The 23276-nt window shown below is 48.9% G+C and overlaps 1 protein-coding gene across 1 annotated transcript in view; it reads right to left on the reverse strand.

Moving 5' to 3' along the window:
* The window catches only part of LOC138567521 (tumor necrosis factor receptor superfamily member 16-like), a 73470-nt gene that overhangs the window by 7610 nt on the left and 42584 nt on the right, over nt 1–23276 (reverse strand). Inside the window, exon 5 of the mRNA XM_069645794.1 lies at nt 6946–7132. Coding sequence (XP_069501895.1) covers nt 6946–7132 — 187 coding nt within the window. The remainder of the gene's footprint in view (nt 1–6945; nt 7133–23276) is intronic.

Consider the following 23276-nt stretch of genomic DNA (forward strand, 5'->3'; position numbering starts at 1 on the left):
TTGCAGAGGGCAGCACTTTTTTTTAAAGAAATGTGCTGCAATATAGAACTTTCCAGAGAGCATGAACTAAAACTAAGCACAGGGGATTTTAAACCAAAAATGATTGTGGAACTCTAGTCATCGAAGATCTTGTACAGCGCTGGGCAATTCTACTTGGCACTGGGCCTGTATGAAGTTCTTCCACATGGCTGACATGGGGACATGTGGCTAAAGCCCCCGTTCAGAGCGGCAGGAGGGAGGCTGGATTTGGTAGGGACCCAGAATTTGTGAGGCTAGCCAATGTGTTGCACCTAGACCAGAAGAATGCTGAGGGTATCCAATGTATCGAATTTAGCTGAAGGTGATGCAACTGACCCACTAACAACGCTCCCGTAAAACACAGAACAAAAAAAGTCTACTGCAACTAAACATAAAACCGACACAAAAGAAACACTGAACAAGAAACTAAGCCACCCATTCACACATTTCTACACAGACACTCACACACCAAACTACTAGCAACTGAAATCAAACCAGCACACAGTGACTGGTTTTACACGTCTGTTCTTGCCTGACGGTTTCGAGACAAGTCCGATCTATGAAAGTCTTGTTAAAACAGATTCTTCCCTGTTCTTCCAAAACCATCAAGGACCACATTGCCCCTTGCTCCTGTGTCCTGGCTGACTTCTGCAACCACTCCTTCGTCACTGGAGCCTTCCGTTCCCCCCTGAAGCACTCTCTTGTGCACCCTCTTTTCAAGAAACCCTCAGCCGACCCCTCCTGCCCGGGTAACTATTGCCCCATCTCCATCACTCCTTTCCTGGGCAAAGTCCTGGAAAAGCGGGCCATCTCCCAGCTTAATCTTCACACTGAATCTGTTGGCCATCTCCATGACCATCAGTCTGACTTCGGAGCAGCCAGAAGCACAGAAACTGCTTCCCTGAACATCCTTGAAGACTTGCTCTCCAACCTTGATTCTAATCTCCCCTGTGATCTCATCTTTCTCGATCTCTCTTCTGCTTTTTATACCGTCAGTCATTCCATCCTGCTCAATCGTCTCCGTGATAACCTGCGTTTACCTGGGTATCACCGATCAGGCCCCGGGGCCTGGCTGACTTCTTTCCTGTCTGACCGACCCTCCCAGGTCCAACTTCAGTCCTATCTCTATCTCTACCTGTGGTGTTCCCCAGGGGTGTAACCTGTCTCCCTGGTTGTTCAACCAATACCTGGCACCTCTCGCCCACTGCATTGCCGCTCTCTGCTCCAACTATCATTGCTGTGAGGATGACACTCAGCTCGTTTTCAGGCTCGCCTCGGCCACCTCTTCTTCTCTCATCTATCCAGGAGTGGTGTCCTGCCAATGATCTCTGCCTTAATGCACACCTGCACCCCCCTTTCTCCTGTCACTCTCTGGCTGGCCTCCTCTGGCCCTATTCCTGCTCCCACCTGTGAGGCTAGGAACCTCAGGGTCATCTTCGACTTCCCACTCTCTGTGACGTCTCTAAGAAGTCAAACTACCAACTGCACCTTCTCAGAGGTATTCTTCCTTTCCTCCCCTTCCCCCAGAAGCTCACTGTCTCTAGAGCTCTGGTTCACCCTAGGCTGGACTACTGCAACAGCCTCTTTCTCAATTTGCCTGCTTCTACTCTCCGCCCTCTGCAACTCATCCAGAACAGGACAGATAAGCCCAGGGATCGTATCTCTCCAGCACTGAAATCTCTGCAATGGCTCCCAGTGGCTGCCAGGATTAGGAACCTCTGCATTGTCCACAAGGCCTTGTGGGGTCTGGGTCTTCAATATCACCAACTCTCTCTTCGCAAATACCTTCCTACTCAAGCTCTTCGCTCCTCCACCTTCAACTCCCACAGGGTCAGTCGCTTCTCCAAGCAACGAGTTGGTGGTAGATCTTTCTTTGGCTCGAGCCTCCCTCTGGAACAGCCTCCCTGCCTCTCTGAAACTTGAGGAGAACCATCTCTGGTTCCGGAAGCACCTCAAGACCTCCTCTTTGCTTCTGCCTTCTCTCTTCCTCGCCCCAGCTGATTTCCTGTCGGATACTGCATGGGTCACCTGGCTACCCTCTGATTCGGGCCCAGGCCCCTGCCCGCCCAGTTGCACACCTGCACTGCCTCCCGGCAACCCTTGCACCTGGGTCTGTGTCTGTAACCCTACAGTTCCACTACCTGCACTTTTGGATATCTGCTGTCTGCACTTACTCTTGCACCTGCTAGCCACACTTCTTGTTATTGTTTTTCCCATAAACACCTCAGACTCAAACTGAAAACATAAACAGGAAGGAAAATGTCTAAACTGGAGTGGATGCGGACAACTCCCAACACAGAACGTGAACAACTCCCTATGTGAAGAAACTCCCACGGCACCTGGACCAGGTACCACAGTGCGGTGGAATTACCGGGATATTGGCAATCACCACACTATCAGAGCTGTGGATACGACAGGGGCACTAGCCCTATGAGTGGGAAGGGAAGACAGGTAGCGCTGCAAGCGAGGCTCGGGGAGGAGGGGACCAGATGTGAAAAGGGACCTTGAAGGCCGGACGGATCCGGATCAGAACAGAGGCAGGGAAGGGTGCTCTCAAACCCCACCTGGGGAGATTACGTAAACTCGCCACCTCAAATTAAGGATAAAGATGCAAATTAACCACACAACAATCCCCCCTCTGCATACACCTCTCAAACCCCAAACCAAACACAACCACAAACCTTCAGCACAAGAAACCGCACAAACTTCACTACACTGCAACAACAAAACAAAAAAAACTCACATAGTCTCGCACAACAGTACATGACGACTACCGGCCGAATGCACCCCAGGCCCAGCCAACTGACCCACCGGCTGAGGCGGCCAACAGCACATCACTGCTCTCTTGTACTTTTCCAGCTTCTTCTTCCCCCCTCCCTTCCTCTTTCAGAGCCGCCAGAGCGCCAGGGGACCACTCGGTGGTGATAGTGAGCGGTACAAATGTTCTTTAACATTAACATAACATTATTGTTTTGATCCCATATACAGCACTGCCCCCCCTCCCTTTCCCCTGGCACTTTTACCCTTCCCCCATCTACTGTACATGTGCGATCTCAATATCACTTGGCCCAGTAAGATAGTTGTCTATGTCCTTCCTCTGTTCCCCCTTCCTTGAGTCGTTGCACCTCGAAACACTTGCCATATCATATCATAGGATACCAACAGAACATCAAAGCTCTCTTGCGTTCTGCCCTCTCAATCCCACTAACTAAGCCCTCCCAGCCCTCCTTCCTTTTCAGATCCGCAAGTGGCAGTAGTGCATGGTAAATCACAATAACATAACATCTACAGGGAAGGCTTCATAAATGGGAGTGCATTTAAGGGTAGGGAGAAGTAGCGCCGGACCAAGTTGCGGTAAGGCTATTTGCGTGGACAGTATCCTGACCGATTTACCGCCGGGATACTGCCAAGTTTCTGATGAGGCCCTTAGTCTTTGCACTTTATTAATTTATTAGGTGCTTTGGCGAAAGCGCCTAATAAAATAATAAGTACAAATACAAATTTGGGGAGGCGGTGGGAGACACCCCAGTCAGTACCCCGCTATAAGTGTGCTGAAGAGACAAATGCCATTGCGTGGCATCTATGAGGAGGAAAGGGAGAAGCTAGGAATTCCTGAGGGAAGCTTGTGGGAATGGCACATTTGCCCGATTTTTCTGGAGGGAGCAGCAGAAAATTGGGGAGATGACGGGTGGCACACTAGTTGGTGTCCCTCTTTTACAGCGAGTGGATGGGTCACATGTCATCGGGGCCCACTTGGGAAGGAGTGGGAGGCACTGGATATCCCTGTGGGCATCTTTTGGGAGAGGCCCACTCACCTGAGGGGAGAGTAGCAGAGATTCAGGGATGCAGCGGTAGACCCACATTTGGAACAACATGTCAGCACCCAAACTCCTCCAAAGTCCTCAAAACGTGTTAGATGCTCCAAAATGCACCAAACACCCGCAATGTGCGAGTCTGGCCTATGAAACACTTCCACCCACAGCCTAGCAAACCTACAAAGGAACAAGAAGTGAGGTAGCGCTTTTATAGAGGGACAAACATCCTTTAGGAGTTTCGTGGGCTCTCGGACGCTGAACAAACTCAGATTAACTTTACCTATCACCAGAGATGAATAAACCAGTTATTCGTTAATGTTAATGTTAATGTTAAAGGTCATTTGTACCGCGCACTATCACCAAGGATTCTCTGCTTTATCATTGTGCGAGAAGACCAGCACAAAAAAAACGAAGATGCTTTGTGGTCTGTAGAGTTCCATGTAAAAGGTACATCAGGGTCATGCACTTTTTTGGTGGGGTTTGATTAAAAACACATTGGGCCCCATTACAAGTGATGTATACCCTGACCGAGTAGGTCCACTTACGGTAGAAGAAACCTACACCACTTCCATACCACGTTACATCAATAGCTGGTGTAAAACCGTCAAAACCAGCAGAACCTGCACCTAGTGACTTACAACCTCGAGATCCGCTGAAAAACAAATGGCTGTACATACTGGTAAATTGATGCTATAATGGAGAAAAGAACCTACCCAACTCCTTGCCTGCTCTAACTTAGACCAAAAAAGGTGAGGGTGGGTGGGACTTCAGGCGGGGGGCACTGGAAAGAGAATGAGCTACCAGTCTCTCGCCTTTTATCCCATCCCTCAGTGGCACGCACCGGATGTGCTTGTCCCTGGGGACGCCCCCTTTTTCCCCAGAGGAAAAGGTGGGGGGTTCCCTGTAAGGGGCAGGGGTTGGCCACGCTATGCAGATAGGAATTACTGTTACTGCCACTTGGTTCCACGATTTACCGCAGGATTACAAGGGGTGGCAGGTGGTGTAAGTTCCCATTTTCTGAAGTCTATAGGACTCTATGGGGATTTTGGCAGAATTACCGCCGGCGGTAATTCTCCCGATTTTCCAGCAGAGAATTCACCTTCAGCACGACGATGGAGGTAAATTCTCCACTTCACGGCCAAACTTGGGATTTGGCGGAGTGGTAAAAGTGGTGGTAATTCCGTTACTACCACTTTTTTGCCACTCCAAACCGGGAATGAGGCCCATTGTGTATGTGCATAAGAGTTTCGCTCAGTGACCTTGTAGCTCAATGTCACAATGCTGCCTCCAAAGGGTCAAAAGATGTAGCCTACCCATTACTCCATCCATCCATCCGTCCGTCTGTCTATACATGTATCTGTTTATCTATTTGTCTGACCCAATTCACAGACAAGTACCAACAGATGAGACACACAATCTATCTAGCTTAGACATTTCACAAAACATCCATCCATCCACCCTTCTCTGATAACTGGTCAAAATGTCCACTACACGTGATGCCCCATCTACGTCGCCAGTCAAGATACATTCTGCGAATAATGAAATACGAATTCCAATGCAGATTATGATTTCCTGGGAAAGGTTCCAAAATTCTGCACTTTTTCTGAATTAAATGAATAGCTTCAATGTTTTCATAACAAACCGGTTGGATTCTGCATTTTTGGTACTGTCGGTCAAAGACACAAATCTCCAAAAATCACAGAACTAGCAGCTGCATTTTGAACAAGATGGACATTTTTTTTTAAAACGTGTCATCTTCAACATTGTAGCCCGACCAAACAGCAGAGGGCAGCCCTTGACACCCAATTGGATAAACGAGCGGACTTGGGAACACCGGGAAACTAGGACGCATGTAGCCAAGTTTTGTCTGGCGTTAGATCCTGCAGCTTGGCGTTTGGGGGGTGGGTGGACAATCCGGCAGAAGAGGGCTACAGGTTGAACACCCTGTGGCACAGACCTGCTCACCACCATCTTGGTCAAGGCAGACTACTGAATCCTAGATTCCCCGACTGAGGTGGCACCATCCAATCGTGAGTCCTGCTTGGTCCACCTGGGGCCTACAGTGTCAGGCTTCCTAGCCCTCTCTGTCCTGCTTCTGGTAGGTGTGGAGGAAGAGACATGATACATCCGAGACAAGAGTGGCAATGCCACCCGCTAGGCGTTGTCTCCATGTTTTTAAGAGCATGATATGTATCATTTGTACTATGCCTCGACACACTCTCTCCACTTCAGAAAAGACTGCACTATTTGAATAACATTATGTTACATGAGAAATGTCTGAGCCTATATTAAACCAGCACTGTAATGTTCTCAAAAGCACAGGCATTTCTTTGGGAGATGGTGTATTGTGCCCCTGCCCCAGGCATCCAGACTAAGAAATAAAAAGCAAAAGGGGTGAATGAAGCAGTCAGGGGAACAGGGTACTGATAAACCAACATGGGGGTCCTACAGAAGTCATGCCGGTTAAAGGAAAGAAGGATGACGTTTGTGATAGCTTGGGTGCATGTTGATCCAGCCAGAGTAGGTATATGATATGATGTGGCATTTAAAACGCGCCTGTACACAAGTGGTTCTAGGCGCGACAAGACAAGGAGGGGGAAACAACGGGAGGACAAAACAAACGATCTTACTAGGCCTTGTGTCACTCAAATCGCGCAAGTGCAGGGAAGAGGGAGGGAAGAAGTGCCAGGGGGTGTGGGGGAGGGGAGCTATAGATCATAGATCAGGACTGCAGAAATTCTTGGAGGGTTCATTTAAAGGGGCCTGAGGAAGACAGTAATATTCACAGGAGGGGATGTGCCTAACATGTGCAGATACAGACAGAGCACAAATGCCACACTGTTCTTATCATAGACTTACTGGAGACAGATACTGACATGCACAAGTGTAATATTCATGGACTTCCTGTCATGTGACGTTGTGCCCTTCCTTACCCATTACCTTCCAGTTGGACTGAGGGAGTTAATGCTATTTCTAGCCAGACCAAAGAAAAGTTGACATTGATTAAAGGAAGTCACTCCAGGTAAAAACTGCCCCATAGACACTGAAAGGGGTTGTGCATTCCCAAAAGTCGTGCTTAAATGTGCTTGGATTATCTGAGTGCGGAACATACCACTTAAAGGCCACGTAAGCGATGAGCCCCACCACGACAGCCCCCAAGATGGAGCAGTAGACTGGGATAATGTTCTTGCTGTTGTCCTCGCGTGGGATGAATTCAGGCGAACTGGGTGAAGCACTGCTGCCGGCATCCGACGCCCTCTTGCTGTCCTTCTCGGCCTCTGTCAGCACCCGGAGCTTCCCTGCGTGGATCAGACACGAAAAACACGTTAGGACGCCCATCAAAGCCCAGGTGGCGTTTACAAGGGAGAGCGCGCGCGCGCACACACGCACACCAAAAGTGACATTCTGCCAAAACCTTGGGACATAGAAGGTTACTCCTCGCTACAGTGGCAGGTTCTAATTATGATATTACGTGGAATGACAGATGTGTATTAGATTAGAATGACGGTAGTATGGAAAAGTGCCACTCAAACAAAACCCTCAGACAAATAGCACATACATCTTTGACACGGGTGCTCCCCGAATGCAGTCATACGTTTTAAGAGTGATAATATGTTACATAACAGGTGTGTTTGATTGAATAGACATTTTCCAAGTGCTGGATGCATTAAATAGAATGGAAATCATTCCAATTGGAAAGGCACTAAAAAGTGTCACACAAACAAAATCCTAAAATGTATGTCTTGGGGCTTTATCCGGATGCCACTTAATGTTTTATATGTGCCCATTATATGTCATTGCCATTCCAACCTAGGGGGCCTGGGTAGGCCCAATGTCTTGTGGTCCCATCCAGCAGAACTTTCCTTCAACATGATGTCACTCTTAACAGCCCGCCCCTGTTCTCGGAGTGGGCCTGTGTGACATCCTATGTGATCTCTCCCAACGTTTTGTCAGCATATCACTTCTAATGTTCCTTTCCGTTATAATCGGCTGGCATTCCCTGCGGTCCTTCTCTCTTCACTCCTTTTGGTGCATCTCAGCATGTTTGACAAGAACATACATGAGCGGGCGCCCTAACATCAAAGCGCATCCAATTGGAGGCAATGGTATGCATAATACACCCCTCCACTGGCCGCAGGCGCAGCTAACCACACACAGCAGTATACAGCAAGGACTACGACAAAAAATGTGGTCGTGCTGTTCGCGTGAATTCTCTGCCTACCTACACCCGACTACACCTGAACACCTCTTGACAGCAGAATGCGGCGCAGTCCTATGATCATTTCGGGCATGCTGAACACATAGCGAGTCACACGCACTGGCGCCACCCCTATTCTTCCTGGTACCCATCGACGTTCTACAGGTGCCTGGCCAGCCCTGCTAAGCCTGTTTCGGCTGAATGCACACACGCATCACAGTCGTGCCCCAGGACCTCCAACACTCTGCGCTTCGGTCCTCCGAGGGGGTTTCCATTAACAGCGCATTGAAACTATAACAATGGTAAAATTGACGCTATACAAATGACAAGTACAATACAATACATGACAGGAAGGACTTTGCTGCAGCATTCAACTCAGATGCAAGACGAGGGCTCTTATTAACAGCTGAGATAATAGGCACAGGCAGCGGCACACTATGGATTTCAAAATGAGACATGGGGCGGGTTTGACGTTCAATCGCGCTTGCACAAATGCTATTTCAGAACGTGCAATGCCATTTGCGCCATCCGCTGGCACATGTCTCTCTCTGTTCTTTCATCATGTTGGGATTATTGGGCACGGAAGTGGCTTCCATGGTCTACTTGCTCTGGTTTCCACACCCTGTGGCCCCAGCCTGTGGTCCCTAACCATGCTGTACTTGGCCACTTGTTTAATGTTGTGATTGCCATTCCCAACGAGTTGTGTAGCTTCTTTTGATAGAAGAGGCGGGGCGGGGGGAGGGGGGGTCTTCATATTGTTTCTCAAGGGCAGGCACGCAGTAATGCCACACGCAATGCAGCGGGCAGGGGTGAATCAGATGTGGTGGACCTCAAGCCGAGGCCACACTGGGGGATCTAGCCCTGATGAAGTCGGGGCCACACCAGCTGCATGCGTGCCCCATGACTTCTCCTAGCAGGAGGTGCAAGCGGGGGAGAAACTGCATTCTAGCAAGGGGTCTGGTGGGCAGAGGGGCTGTGCATCTAGTGTTCCCGCCAGCCCTGAAATCCTGCTGCTCGTGAGTCTTACATTTCGACATATGGCCACCAAGAATGCCAGAATTCAAAGGTGTGCGGGCACATGCATAGGCCCAGCCAACACTTGCGCACGCTCCCGCTGGGGATCAGGATACAGCTGTGCTCTACTAGGATTCCATTTGTGGCTAGACCTCAGTTTTGTGAGTTGGGTACAGCTGTGCTTTGAACAGTCACGCGCACTTTCAAAGGGCATGGTGTGTTACAGGCAGAAGACAGTCTGCCACACAAGTACCCCACATCCCGGAGCTCCCCCCACACCCCCAGACTGCACTCTGCACCTGTTCCTGTAGGATAATAGTGCCCCCCACTTCCCACCCTACACAATCTGTCACCACCTTCCGGTATACAGAGCAGAAGCTGTGATGGCGCCCTGGCCCTGCCCCCACCCTCCCTCCCTCGCCCAGCAATATTATAGTCAGTGGACTGTCACGTTGTGACGTGGTGAGGGGGGGCATGTTTGGGCCGGTATGTTGAGGCATGTGACGTGGACTGGTTTAGATAGTCAAGTGGGCTGCCTGCAAAGCACACAGATCTGCAAACTATGTGCAACTTGCAAGCCTAACGTCACAATGCTGATAAAACGACACAGCCTTTCTCCCTCCCGTCATTGGTAAAATGATTCATTGAGTTAAACCGTCAAACTGCCAAAAGCCGTTGAGTTGGTGGGCCGTGTCCTGCAGAATGTTTAATAATATCACTGTCTGTCTGTCTACTACCACTGACACTGCACTTGGAACTACAATGTCTGCACTCCGTGCACAAGACTGCACGGAAAAGCTGTCTGGTGTGTCTGAATAATGCACCCTGCCTCTCCGCCCCACCCCACTCTCACCAGGAGCTTGGCGGGTTCAGCCTGGAGACGGGCTCCCTGGTGGCGTCATGCCACATGGTGCCCAAAATAGTGCCCAGTTCCTATAGGCATCCTAGCCAAAGGCAGTGCTCCCAGCAAAAATGTCTGGCCTAGTAATTCCGACTACAAACATCTTGTCACATCCACCTAATTCTAGAAGGCTTTGGGGGGATTTGTGGAGGAGGGTGGGGGGGGGTGGGTTGCAGGCTTCATTAGTAAGATCCAAGCAGGTCAACAATACCTGGAGCACCCTCCGGTAACAAACACCCAGCGTGCCCCATTAAAACTAACATAAAAGTTTGATTGGGCACAAACAAACAGGCACATCTGATGTGCTTCACGTATCGCCTTAACCTTAACCGCTTTTCCCGCTAACTTCACCAGGCCCCCTACTTATAGCACCTAGTGTTAAGCGGCAGCACCAATGTTAGAAGTTGCGCTATTTAAGACCCAATGACATTTCATTTCAGGTTATTGACACTGCTTAGTGCCCACTGGTGCCGAATACCAAACAACATGCTTGCAGGACCTATTCCATCCGGTGCGACCCAAATGGATACAGAGGTTCATCCTAGTCTAATTCCAGGGGTGTCATCAGGTCTGCCCTGAAAGGAATTCGAGGGATGGGTTGCATTGTGGAGGCGTTTGGGTCACCCCATGCAGCCACAAGTCAGAACCTCCAACTGGGGCCTCTGTGAGCAAGCTACTCACAGATCCAGGGACTCCCCTTGCTGGGAAAGACACTCAGAGGTGAAAAGGGCCCGCAGCGGACTCTCAAGTTTCATAAACAGGAGAAACAGACACGCCAAGCAGAGACCAGAGGGCACAGGCGCAACGTGAAACTGACACTTCAGCTGAAGACACACAGAAAGGGCCAAGAGGACGCGCTGTGCAAGATCAGAAGGAAATGACACTGCACGTCAGATTTCTCTGGTCACGTGAAAACAGGCAACGGATGTTCAGACATTCAAGGGGCTGTGACTGACCAATAATGTTAAAGGTATTTGTATCGCACACCGTCACTGCCGGAGTGGTCCCCAGGCGTTCTAGCGGATCTGAAAAGGAGGGTGTGGATAAAAGGGTGGGAGTGGAGGGGTTAGTAGGGTGCAGTGGGAAAAGGAAAGTGAGAGTTGTGATTTCCTGTTGGCAGCTTCAGTTCGGTTTGCAACGTTCGCTGAGCTGAAGTGTGGTGTCCATGCCTTTGCAACTTCACATGTGCTGTTGTGAGGGATTATGTGTTGTTAGTCTGCTGTTGTAGTGTGGTGAAGTATATGGCAGAGATGTGGTTGTGTGAGTTTCTGTATGGGAAGTGTATGCGGAAAGTTGAGGTTGGGTTAGCAGGTTTTCCTTACCTCTTTGTCTTTGCGTTTCTGTGCTTAAAATCTATGATTATCCTGCGTGCTTGGTATTGTAGTTTGTCCGATTAGTTGGCGGGCGTGTTGAGGAGTGGTATGTCAACCTGGGTGATGTTGGAGTCTTCCCTGCCCTGGGGTGCCGATAATTGGGTTCACATGCCCATATAGCGCCTCATGCCAGACTCCTCCCTCTAGCAAGAAATGTTACTGTTACCACTCAATTAAATAACGCTCAATTTATGATGTTAGGATGCCTGCCTTGCCAGGAGTTGAAACTTAAGAGGGACAAGCAGAACAGAGCACAGACGTCTCGGGCAACGACTTAAGTCACTGAACTATCTTTTCACTTGCGCCTTTTATTTACTTTTAACATTATTATTCTTTTTTTTTATAACGCGCGGGACAGGGATTCGAACCCGTCTTGCACTGCATTGTCTTGCTTCCAAGGCAAACGCCTTGTCCCAGAGCTATACTCACTGCACGGGAGGGGGGGTGGGGATTTGTTTTAGATTTAGAAGCAGAGATGTTGCTGGGGGGGGTATAGCCCTGTGTCTTTTTGGTTGTAGCCCAGGATTGTAGCTCAGGGGCTACAACCAAAAGGCTAGCTAGCCCAGAGTCGACAGTCCGGACATTAGGGTAGGCCCGGATATTTTCCAGACCTGGCAACACCTCGGTTAGAAGAAGTCATCTGGCAAAAAAAAGGAAGCCACTGGTGTGAAATGGACGGAACACAAATGTGGAATAATGTGGCTTCGCGCAGTCATTCATGAGCGTTCTGTGTCAGTGTGAGGCACAGGTAAACCCAGGAGAGCAGGGGTTAAGGATGAAGCAAGGCATGGGCGGCCAGTCACTGGTAAAACTTGAAAGACCAGCTACATGTGACATGTAAAGATCAGAGGTATGCATTCTGCTTTGGAAACACTGGTATGACCACAAGCTACTCTGAGTGATCTCCACAGGAGGGAAAAGCTTAGCTATATTGGACATGTAAGACTTAGGTCCTCTTTGCGAGTTTGGCAGTGTTCATTTTAGTAATACCGCCAATCTTTATTACCGTTACCACATGCGGTAATCATGAAGTAACAGTAACGGGAAAGGTCTGCATGATTTAGAATCATGTAGATCTTGTGGTTATTCCCCCTTTTGGAGTCGCATTGGGGGAAATGCGGTATTAACACATGATGTAATACCACATGATTAGTACTGCACCAATTATTGCATTTGTGTCCAGATCATTACCTCACAAGGATTTTGAGTGTTTCCGTAACACAACTCATCATTTGACAGAGTGGTAAAACAGGCAGTATTTCTAAATACCACCCGTTTTACTGCTACTGCCAACCTTGTAATGAGCTTCTTAGTCCTCTGAATAATGTGAAAGACGCAGTTCTACAAAGATATGCAAGAATTAGATGTCGTGTTTAACCCATGGCTCAACATGAGGGTGCAAGTTTGGCTATACACAACATCAAAGGCTTAGTTATGCTATGCAGACCCAGCCATACTGAGTATGCATCAGGACTAGAAAAGAGCACGGCACCAGTAAAGTTGCTCCCTCTTTAGCACAGGTCAAAGGAGTGATTCATTTAAAACCTCTTGTGTGGACATCCCAAGCTTGACATTTGCACAAAAGCACAGCCCAAATGATGGAGGTTGAAGACACTTTTCAGTTGGGGTGGGTGTTGTGACAAAGGAAATGAGCAGAGAGCCCTGTTTGCATTGCTTGCTCAGAAGGGATTCATCCTGGAATCACTAGCGATTCATGCTGGAATCACTATCACTACTGATTTCAAATAAAAAATACTGCGGCCATCCTTATGTTCCCAAAATGCTCTTTGCTTTTATGCAAATCGCCAGGATTCGAGTCTCTCCTACAGCTGAACTTGATTCGGTTCCTTAAGGAGAGCGGGCACTGCTCCACCGGGGCTCTGCCTCTGAGGCCGGTCCCACATCACTCTGACCACTCTTCCCACCCCGGCACCACCTCTGCCCTCTGCATGTCCAGCCCTGCATGAAAGACAGACAATCCGTGACAAGACCAAAGTGCTTCACTTTGGTGCAACCGCCCTGTATTTTTCAGTTTTTCTCTACCTAGTTTGCCTATTTTCCACTGATGAGTTCTCGTCGTAGGGCTCAAGGGCATGCCATGAAGCGCTGCTGCTCTGTGCCGCGGCCATCTCTGTGTGAGGCCTCTGCGTTCCACGCCTCACTCCTGGGAGTGCGATGGGAAGACACAGGTGGCGCCATATATGGTGATGCTCCTGCAGCCCAGAGGCTGCAAAGGTCACGGCCAGCGTGAACGGAATGTCTGCAACCCAGTGATCAGGGCCTGCTTTCCCAACCCAGTTCCAATTCCCCATAAATAACGATGGGTTGCTTCAGGTACTTATGGAGGGTTGGGAATGTGAAGCGGATACTCACCAGAACATTGGACATGAGCCAAGTCGCTGCTGCAACCTCCAACGGTCTAAGATCTGCTGACGGCGACACTCTGTCCGGGCCTACGGAGAAGCAGCCTTTTCGTCTGCCGGGAGAGTCCGCTCACTTCCTTTGTCATGGCTGCTTGAGCCTTGACAAAAGTGTCTAGCTTTGAGCCCTCCACACGTAATTTCGTGAGCCCCCAGGATGAAGTGGCAAGAGCACATCGGTAACTGACATAGTCGGAGGCCTGCAGTTACAAAGGCTGACCCAGGGCAGGTGCCAGCGGGCACACCTCAACGGGTGCCCTTATCGCCTCTGCAGCGCACTTCTATGGTGCTTGCATTCTGAAGTAATGACGTCAAACATACATACCTGCCTACATTTGCTAAAGAAAAAGGATTCCGTCAGACGCTCATCCCTTTTCCCCAGAGTCTCTGCCCACCCGTGCCACCCACAAATGTATTATAATAATGACACCAATCAGAGCGAGACTTAAGCTCATCTGATATGATAGGTTATTTATAACGCACTTAATACCCAGAGGTTTCTAAGCGCAGACCCGGGGATCGAACCTATGGTGATCCGTGTCGTCTTGCTTCCAACGCAAGCACATTGCCCCTGAGCTATCCTTCCGAGTATACCTCCATGTGATTGGCTACTATCGATCTGTTTGTAGCCAATCACATAAAGGTGTGGGCAGAGTTACTAGAAGGGCCGAAAATCCAGAAAAGAGCGTAAAAACCCAGAGTCTCGGGGATAAATCCGGAGACTAGGCAGGTGTGCACATACCAAGTCACATCCAGAACCACCTCTCTGGTGCATCCACATTGTACTCATCACCAACGGGGATAACTGTACTGAATCCATCACCAGAGCCGAGGCATCCCACCATGACAATCACCTTTAACTATCACCACCTTGATATCTATGGAATAGGAAAAGAGGTGATTTGTCTAGATTCACCCACTTTTTTGGCAAAATGCCAACGCCGATGCAAACACAGGTTTACAGCTTCCACGGTCAGAAACGTCAGCTCTCCTACTCCCCGGCCCCCTAGTGGAATCCTCCAGAAGTAGCGCAGCCGCTTCCCAGTATTCGAGCCGCTTCTAGGGAATACTCCAGAAGTAGCGCAGCCGCTTCCCATTATTCGGGCCACTTCTAGTTCTAGGGCACTCTTCTTCTGGTCCGCAGCCAACAGATGCAGATCAGCGAATCTCTGCATGTAGGAGGAACCCCCCTCGGATGTGCCCTGTAAAGGTCCCCCCACAAGGAGTTTCCACGTGCTCGTGGAGAATCTACACTTTTTCCTCCCTTCGGGGCTGCAAAGTGGAGCAAACTAAGGTAAATCCCCTTCGCTTTTTTAACCTTCTCAGGACACATCTTGCAATGCCAACCACATAACCCCTCAATTTCCCTGGAAATCTATCAGTAATTTCAAATATAGCCTCACAAAAGGTTTTTCTGGGGGATTAGGATGTCCAATTGACTACTGTGCAATCCTGACCATTCTGCTTTCAATAGAGTGGTCCGGATTGTCCGGTGGCGGGTCTGGCAGCGGCGTCCCTCCCTTCCAGCAGTAAGTCCATGGTGCGTTTGCCACTTCGCTGCAAGTGCACTCTTGGAGAGTTCCTCAGGCATCGACCTTCGCTCCTTGCTTATTCAGGCATAAATAATCATAATAATTTAGCATTTATATAGCGCTATGAACCCTCAGGTAACTGAGCGCTGCTTATTATTACCCACGGTGTGTGGTGCTTATTTATTGACCTCGGAAGGATGAAAGGCCGAATTTGGCCCTGCCGGGATTCAAACCTGCGCCAGCAGGATCTGCACCGATGTCAAAGCGAGTGCTCTACTTGCTGTGCTATCGGACCAGCACTGAAATGAAAGCACTGGCACCCATTAGGGAATCACTCTCATTAAACTCCAAATCGTTCTTGGATGACAGCAGTGTGCGGCCGGATTCCCCCTCAGGGCCCAACGCTCTGCTTTCAGCTAGCACACCAGTGAGAGGGGACACAGTTTTGGGGGTTATTTCAGCTAACATTCCTTCCACTGGTCAATGAAGTTGTATGGATATTGCCCTCACATCACCACCTGATCAAACGCCTTCTTCCACTATTGGAATTGCATCACAATGTGGCAATAAGGTGGGCCCTTGACTTGTCAACACACTTCAAAGTCTTTCACTTATTGTATTGTAGTCATTTATATAGCGCCATTTCCCCATTTCTATGTCCTCAATGCGCTTTGTGGTTGGAACGTCCCCGGGGACCGAAGTCCATGCATGGGAAAGTTCATATTAAGATGCGTGTGTGCATTCTGTCGGGTTAGGACTTAAGGGGCTGGCCGGGCCCTAGTAAGCAACCCAGAAGTCAGGCACGTGTGCGGGTGCAGTCAGCGGTTTAGGATACAGTGCTAGTGCAGAGGACTCTATGTGTGCCTAGCTAGACCGCATTTTTTTTTCGTAGGTTGTCGCTGTATATTGAGGCGCTTTAGGGGTTTCAGTGGAGTCGTAGAGAATTTTTAGAGAGCCGGGAATTCCCGCCACCTTCCCTAATTATGGAATGTGGACATTCGTGGATGTTCGGGCCAAGGGAACGAGTAGGCTGGCATTTACTCCGAGCATCGCCAGATCCCGGCAGAGAGTTTTTGTCCCTATTGTGCTGGCGTGAGGTGTATATATAGCAACGCACGTGCCAAGAAAGTCCCACATTGGCTCTTTTTGACCCGGAATGGCAATTGTCCTATGTGCAAATGCTTCTAGTTGTGCTAGCAGGTGGACCAAAGCTGTTTCCACCCAACTCTCAACGGAAGGAACCAGGTTCCGCCAACGCAGATTCCACCAACGCAAGAAGACGCAGCTGCCTCACCCTCAGTCCTGGTGAAATAATCCTCGGGTTGGACAGATAATCATACTGGCCGGGCGTTCCCCCGACCCCGGGGGCAAGGCAGACGAGTTCTTTCAGCTTGCCCACAATGCCGGCCCTACATACAACAAATATGGGAAGGGAAGAGACACAGAAGAATGGTCAGAGAAGGGAGAAAACGCGGAAAGAGTTTTTTTCTCCCACATCCGCATTCAGGAGAACGAGGACTCAAAATTCCTGGGAAATATATGCCAATTGTCTGTGGAAAATCAAGGTGGGGGAGTTTGCAATTCCCGAAGTGGGCTGAAGGAACTGTAAAGCATCTGTTTTGTGGTTTGTGGTTATTAAAAACACCGGCTGAAGAAAACGTGCACCCGGAGTAGGTCGTGAGGGTGTTATCCGTTGAATAAATAACCAATTTACATGTCAGTACTTTTTAAAACATGTTTGTATTGCCGGTATAGGTTCGCATGCCATCTTTTCTTGCACTAAGTCAACTCTAAAGCGCCTGCCCGCCCACAGCACAAGCTATCATGCCCCAGGAGTCGAGTGGGCGTGGGGGTGGTTCAGCCTTCCACCGGTATTAAAAAAGACTGCATGTTCATTTTAAAGGCCAAAGGCTACGACCTCTGCCCTCTCCCCCGCAGCCCAGGACCAACGCTTCCCAATTGAAAGCATTCTCGCAGCAGGGCCAGTTGTCCGTCCTCCCTCCCGTGTGACTGCACGCGGGAGCGGCTCTGCGGGTCAAAGGGCGAGCAGGCCGAGTTATCGTAGGATTTGGGCCCCCGCTGAGATTAAGTGGATTCATGTGCACACTGCCACTTAACTGGAGGCCACACGGAGGCACAGCAGGGAATGTGGGAGCAGAAGGGGCCTGGGGAGAGCCCATCGGAAGGAGCAAGATCGTAATCTTCATGCTTGCTCGACAAACCAGAAAGGCTAGAGCCGCCATTTTGCTTGTTTTTCTTACTTTACGCACTTTTTTTTGAAGCACAACGTCTGACATGTAAATGGCTCATAGCGCGGACATGATTCGATTTCCTGGCAGAGTATGTTGCGGTGTGTCTTCCAAGTGTTTTCCAGTAAGAGATGAGGAGAAGGGGGGCATTAATTTTACAACCTCCTGAAACACCCAGCTATGTGCTGCCGGGTAATGGCGGGCTGGTTCAAAAGATGGGACATGTGACAGCGCCAGAGGGCTTTGCCTGGCGGGTATGTTAGATGACGCGTTCTAAGGGCATTGTGGATTGTGTATATAGACTTAGCAAGCTGCTTTGGTTACTTGTCTTTTGATGGGTGAGTGAGTGGCAGGGACAAATATCTTTCTCCCTATCCCGATACAAATGTACTGTTGATGTCTTGTGCAGTTACTTGGTGTTACATGTTCTGTTTGGAAGTGTGTGGAGTGTTCGATAGTGCAGCAATGCATCGCGTACGGCTTATAATGTTATGTTGGATGCCTCTAGAACTAATTTATGAGAATTAAGTGTTTTATAATGGCGCAATCCAATAGGAAAACGTTCCATGAATAGTGTTAAGTTCACTTTACTTGTTGAATCACCTCTACGCGAAAGATAGGAGGTATGATTTGAGTCCCAAACTCAGTAAACGAACCACATTCCGAATGATGTGACTTGAAACCATGACCTGCGGAATACACACAGACTCAAGCCACTGTGATGCGGTGTAGGTGCGGGGGTGGCGCGCCTAAATTGCCAGCTCCCTACCTTCCGCGGAGTAGTGAGAACGCACTAGCCCTGCCCATAAGCCGTGACAGGTGTTGGTCTAAGCAGGTCTCAGGCCGCATGGTCCTTGCTTTGTGTTGGAAAGCTCTCTATAGACTCTTCGCTGTGCCAAGGAATTGGTCTTGGCGAGGGGGTCCGTCTCCCTGCTGTTCTGTTGTGGCACTTCCTTGCTTATTTCTTCTGCCACTTTGCCTCAGTAGAATGGAGAAAATTACTTATGGAATCCCGGCTGCGTCTTCCACGGCCTGGTCTCACCAGACCCATTCTCTAGAGGCGTTCGGCCTCGCCGGCCGGGCATCACACAGAGTTGGAGCTAAGTCTTCGGATTTGCTCCCCTGCTGCCCTATTGCTGCCCATCCTTTAACAGGCTGCTTCAACCCGATTTCCTGACAGTGGAGCATAGACGGGTCCCGCTTGCGTGCCCGGAGTCTCCTCCAAACCCGGGTGGGGATTAGCGCAAATGGAGCGGGGGACAAAAGCGAGATTAGCGGCGACCCAAGGAGCCTCTGTCCCAATGAACAAAAAGGCAACTGTCTCTGGGGATGACGGCAGAAAAATTAAAATTATGAGACGGTATGGGAGAGAGTGCACTAAAGCCCAAGAAAGAGACCAAGATGTGCACAGAGTAAGATCCTTGCGCCTCGGGGAGCATATTAAAATTGCACAGGGAATATATATATATATATATATTTTTTTTTTTAATGGCTTGCTTGACAAAGCCCGAGATCAACAATGCCCTGTAAAAAATGCCGAAATATAACACAGACAAAAAAAGATATGCCACAGACGACCAGTGCTGGTATGCAATTCTGCCATAGCGCAAACTGTATTTACTACTAAATTGTATTGCACTGTTCTATTGTATTGAATTTGTATTTTGTATATTGTGTTTGTATTGTATGTATTTGTATAGTGTGTATTATTATATATTTGTGTATATATTTTTGTGTACATAGTTGTATATATTTGTGTATTGTATATTGTATTTGTATCTTATTTATTGCATTATACATTTTGTATTGTACTAAATGCGGAAAGCGTTTGCTTAAAGGCGAGACTTCATGTCATACAAATGCCTTGCTCTTTTGGGGAGAATCTTCTCCCCCCCCACATCATTTTACGGCAGGGAGAGGGGGATGATCCTCAGGTTTCAAGCCTCAAACACGCCAGATCCCAAGGTTGCCTTAAAAGAAGGAGGCGCGTCCCCTATTAAAGATGGCTGCAACTATGGCATACCATGAAGGCCGCTCAATGGGGTTTGTAACCCCGAACCCTCGCAGTTAGCCCGATTAAAAAATAAGATTAAGGCAGTTAGGCCTCGCTGGAACTCCCCTTTATGTACCCACACAAAGGGCGATAGTGGCCAACATGCGGTAACATGCCCACCTGGTAACACCTTCTATAATGAGTTCCACTCCAAAAAGGCAAACCTAAAAAACATTGCGCAAACGTGAAGAGGTAGAAGGGCTAAAGCAAAAAATTAGAGAAGGTTGTCAGGAGGGAAAGGAGAGCCAGCAAGTGGGTACAGGTAATCCTAATATAGAGCCAGGAGGATAGCTCAAGGGCCACGCACTAGACATGGAAACAAGACTATGCCAAGCAGCACAGGTTTGATAAGCGTGGCCTCTGCCACGCTCACAGGCTGGAGTACGGCATGAAGCGCAATGTAAGAAACCAGACAGCACGTCGAGGTGCCCTTCATTTTTCTAGCTAAACGCTAGGCAGTGGGAGGGCGGTCCAGAGGCCTGCAGATCATGGGTTGGCATCATGGGCATAAACCAAAGCACCCCTTCATCCTTCTGAAGCAGTCATTGAGTAGGCTGCTAGCATCTATTGGCATACGCAAGGTGCCTGGAACATGGGCAATAAGTCTTTAGTGCTGTGTAGAGCCGAGAACCCTATGCACTTGTGTATAGGCGCGTTCTAAATGCCATATCATATCACTTCATGCCTGTTGCTGCCCCCCTTCCACTGGCATTGCTCTTGGCCTGCCTCCCCGAAGCTCCCCTGCAATACTGGGTTTGGACTGCGCTGGGGAGTGCATGCTTAGCTACGCTACCTCCCACTGCGGCTCCTGCCTGTCCACGCCACCTCTGCTTCACACTCCTCCCACGTGGAAGTGGAGAGAGCACCTTTCCTTTCCCTGGTGGAAGTGTGTGTGACTGTGTGTTGCTTTCTGTCATGGTGATGTTTTGGTGTTTCTCTTGCGTAGCGTTTCGAGGGTCAGCATTTTTTCGTGGTCAGAAAACAGTATGCACCGTGCCTGGGTGCTAAAAGCCGCCCTATCCCTGCAGCTCTGGCCTTTACTATTTATTTATTTATTTATTGCATTTGGATGTACTCCCAAACTCTTGGGTATCACAGCGTAGTTACATATATCTTCGTTAGCAAATTAAGGTTACATACATCTTAGATTACAGCTGAGAACATATCTTAGTTATCAAGTTTGGGTTGCATACATTTTAGGTTGCAGCAGTATAACAGGCGTATATAATATAGTCTATCATATGACATAGCAATGATCTAGTGTTGCTTGGTATTAACCGTCTAGGGTAAAGAATGTTTAAGAGTTGAACAACCAGGTTTTGAGTTGTTTTTTGAACTTCGATAGTGAGGTTTCGTTGGCTAGATGGGGTGGGAGAGAGTTCCAGATATGGTGGGAGGGGAATAGGGGCTGCAATGGTGAAGCTAGCATTACCTGCTCTCAGGGGCATTGCTAGGGGGGGGGCTAAGGGGCCTATAGCCCCTGATCTTTTGGTTGTAGCCCCGGATAGAATCTCAGGAGCTACAGCCAAAAGACTAGCTAGCCCCCAGTCCCAACAGTTCAGACATCAGCGTAGCCCCGGGTCTTTTCCAGACCTAGCAACTCCCCTGCCTGCTCTTGTGGTGGTGAAGCGGGGAATGTGCAGTTGGATATTTGCGTTGGATCTGAGGGATCTTGATGTGGTTTTGCATGCAATGCAATTATTGAGGTAGGTAGGGGCAGTGTCCGACAGGCATTTGTGTGTGATAGTGAGTGTTTTATGGAGCATTCTAGACTGTACTGGGAGCTAACTTGATTAAGTGGGTCAGTCCTCCTTATTCACTCTCTCTTTGTTCAGGGCATTAACTCAGGCTTCCAGTCCATTAGCAGCCATTATAACATTGTTATGTTGGTGGGCCTCTGTAAACACTGGGCCAGTAGAGGGCCTTAACCATTGTCACAATGATTGATGTTTCTCTTTCAACATTCTGCATGAATAAGATATACTACCCCAGAAGGGGGGGGCATTACTAGGCCCGGTAATGCCCCGGGCCAGGCTGCGGGGGCTTTACTGTTAGCTTGGGGCATTACCTCCCTACCCCCATCCCCCCGCTGTGAGGGTGATATTGATATTAGTATCCAGCACAATGTACCATATACTCATTCTTTTTGGGTTAAGTTGAGAAAAAATCCGGGGAAGGGACTATGTAGTCCCTTCTCCCTTTCCATGGCTTTCATTTGTGAGGCTGCAGGGATGCACCGGGAACACTGCTGTTCCCGGTGTCTGAGGGACCAAGAAGCGTAAGGTAAGTGGGGCGTGGATGAAGGGGAAAATATGTGGAAAAGGAGGTGTGCGGGAGGTGATGTGGGGTAGCGCTTACCTGAGCAACCGGCGGGGGATGATAGCGGCCTCCCGCTATGTGGAAGCTCAGACAGCAGGATTAACATGTGATTATGCCCCCATTTTGAGCATCCTCATTGGCTGAGAGGCCAACCCCCCCCCCCCCCTTCACTGGGTACTAATGCTTATTATCCGTCTTGCCCTAGAGGTTCCAAGCACCTTCAATGTTTTCTTTTGCTTACAACCTATTTTAACCTATTTTTCTGATTTACCATTATATAATGGCATTGCGGCCGTGGAGTTAACAGGCGTTATCAGCCCTAACCTTCATAATTCACCCTTGATTTGTCTCAGGCCCATAAACTTTGTTTAGCACCACAGCAGTAATGCCTCCGCATAGCCCACACCTGTGTTTTTATAAGACTATTGTTGTGTTCACTTCAGAAATAGGTTCTGGATCATTTGGAGGCTCCTCGCGATCATCATCAATATTTAAACAAATCTCGCCAACCTTCACCAGAGGGGGCAGCGTAACATTGTTCGGTAGAATGCTGGTGCAGGTAAAAACTCACCGTAAGTTCAGGCGTGGCCAAGTGAGATCAGTGAAAAGGGACAGCATCAAAGAAGTTTGCATTCCAGTTGCCCGGATGGGGGGGCACACTGGTTAGCCACATTTACAGTACGCTATTCGGTTTCAGTCGTCATAACCATAACAATGGCTTTAAAAACATTAAGAACATATACAACGCTTGGTCACCGGTTTCTCCGGACTGAAGCTGCCAACAGCACATCAAAGCTCTCTTGCTCTTCTCCCTCTCAACCCCACTAACACACCCCCATGCCCCTCCCATTACAGAAGCGCCAGAGCGCAAAGAGACCATACAAGTGGAGGCAGTGCGCGGTACAAGAATCATTAACATAACACAACATAACATAAGGATGACAAAACTAAACTGTTTAGAGGTTATCAAGAGAGAATAGAGGATTCCACTGGCTAGGTATGCTCAGCTTTCTGCACTCTTTCTGCACTCTAGACCTTGTGATGGAGCGCTTCCAATCACTTTTAACTGTTCTCCCTAGTTGGGAGTGAAACGCCTCGACGTGTGACCCTAATTTGCTGAGCAGATAGATCAAGCTGCATCTCACGAAACCAGTGGTTGAAGTTTACGAAAAGAAATGGTGAAACTATGTTCCCCACTGGCCTGACCCATTCTCCACAAATCCCAATCGGGGGCCCCCTTCCACCTGCATTTCAAACCTCCAAACAATCACACCTGCTGTTTAAGGGAATGTTGAGTGCAGTGCGTTGAGGTGCAAGCTTCCACTTCTTCCTATGCTTTTATTTGAAAAACTGAACCATTCCGGAACAGTTTCTTTTTAAAAAT

The sequence above is a fragment of the Ambystoma mexicanum genome, chromosome 2p (assembly GCF_040938575.1).
Source record: "Ambystoma mexicanum isolate Mex_15411 chromosome 2p, UKY_AmexF1_1, whole genome shotgun sequence".
In the NCBI taxonomy this organism is placed as follows: Eukaryota; Metazoa; Chordata; class Amphibia; order Caudata; family Ambystomatidae; genus Ambystoma; species Ambystoma mexicanum.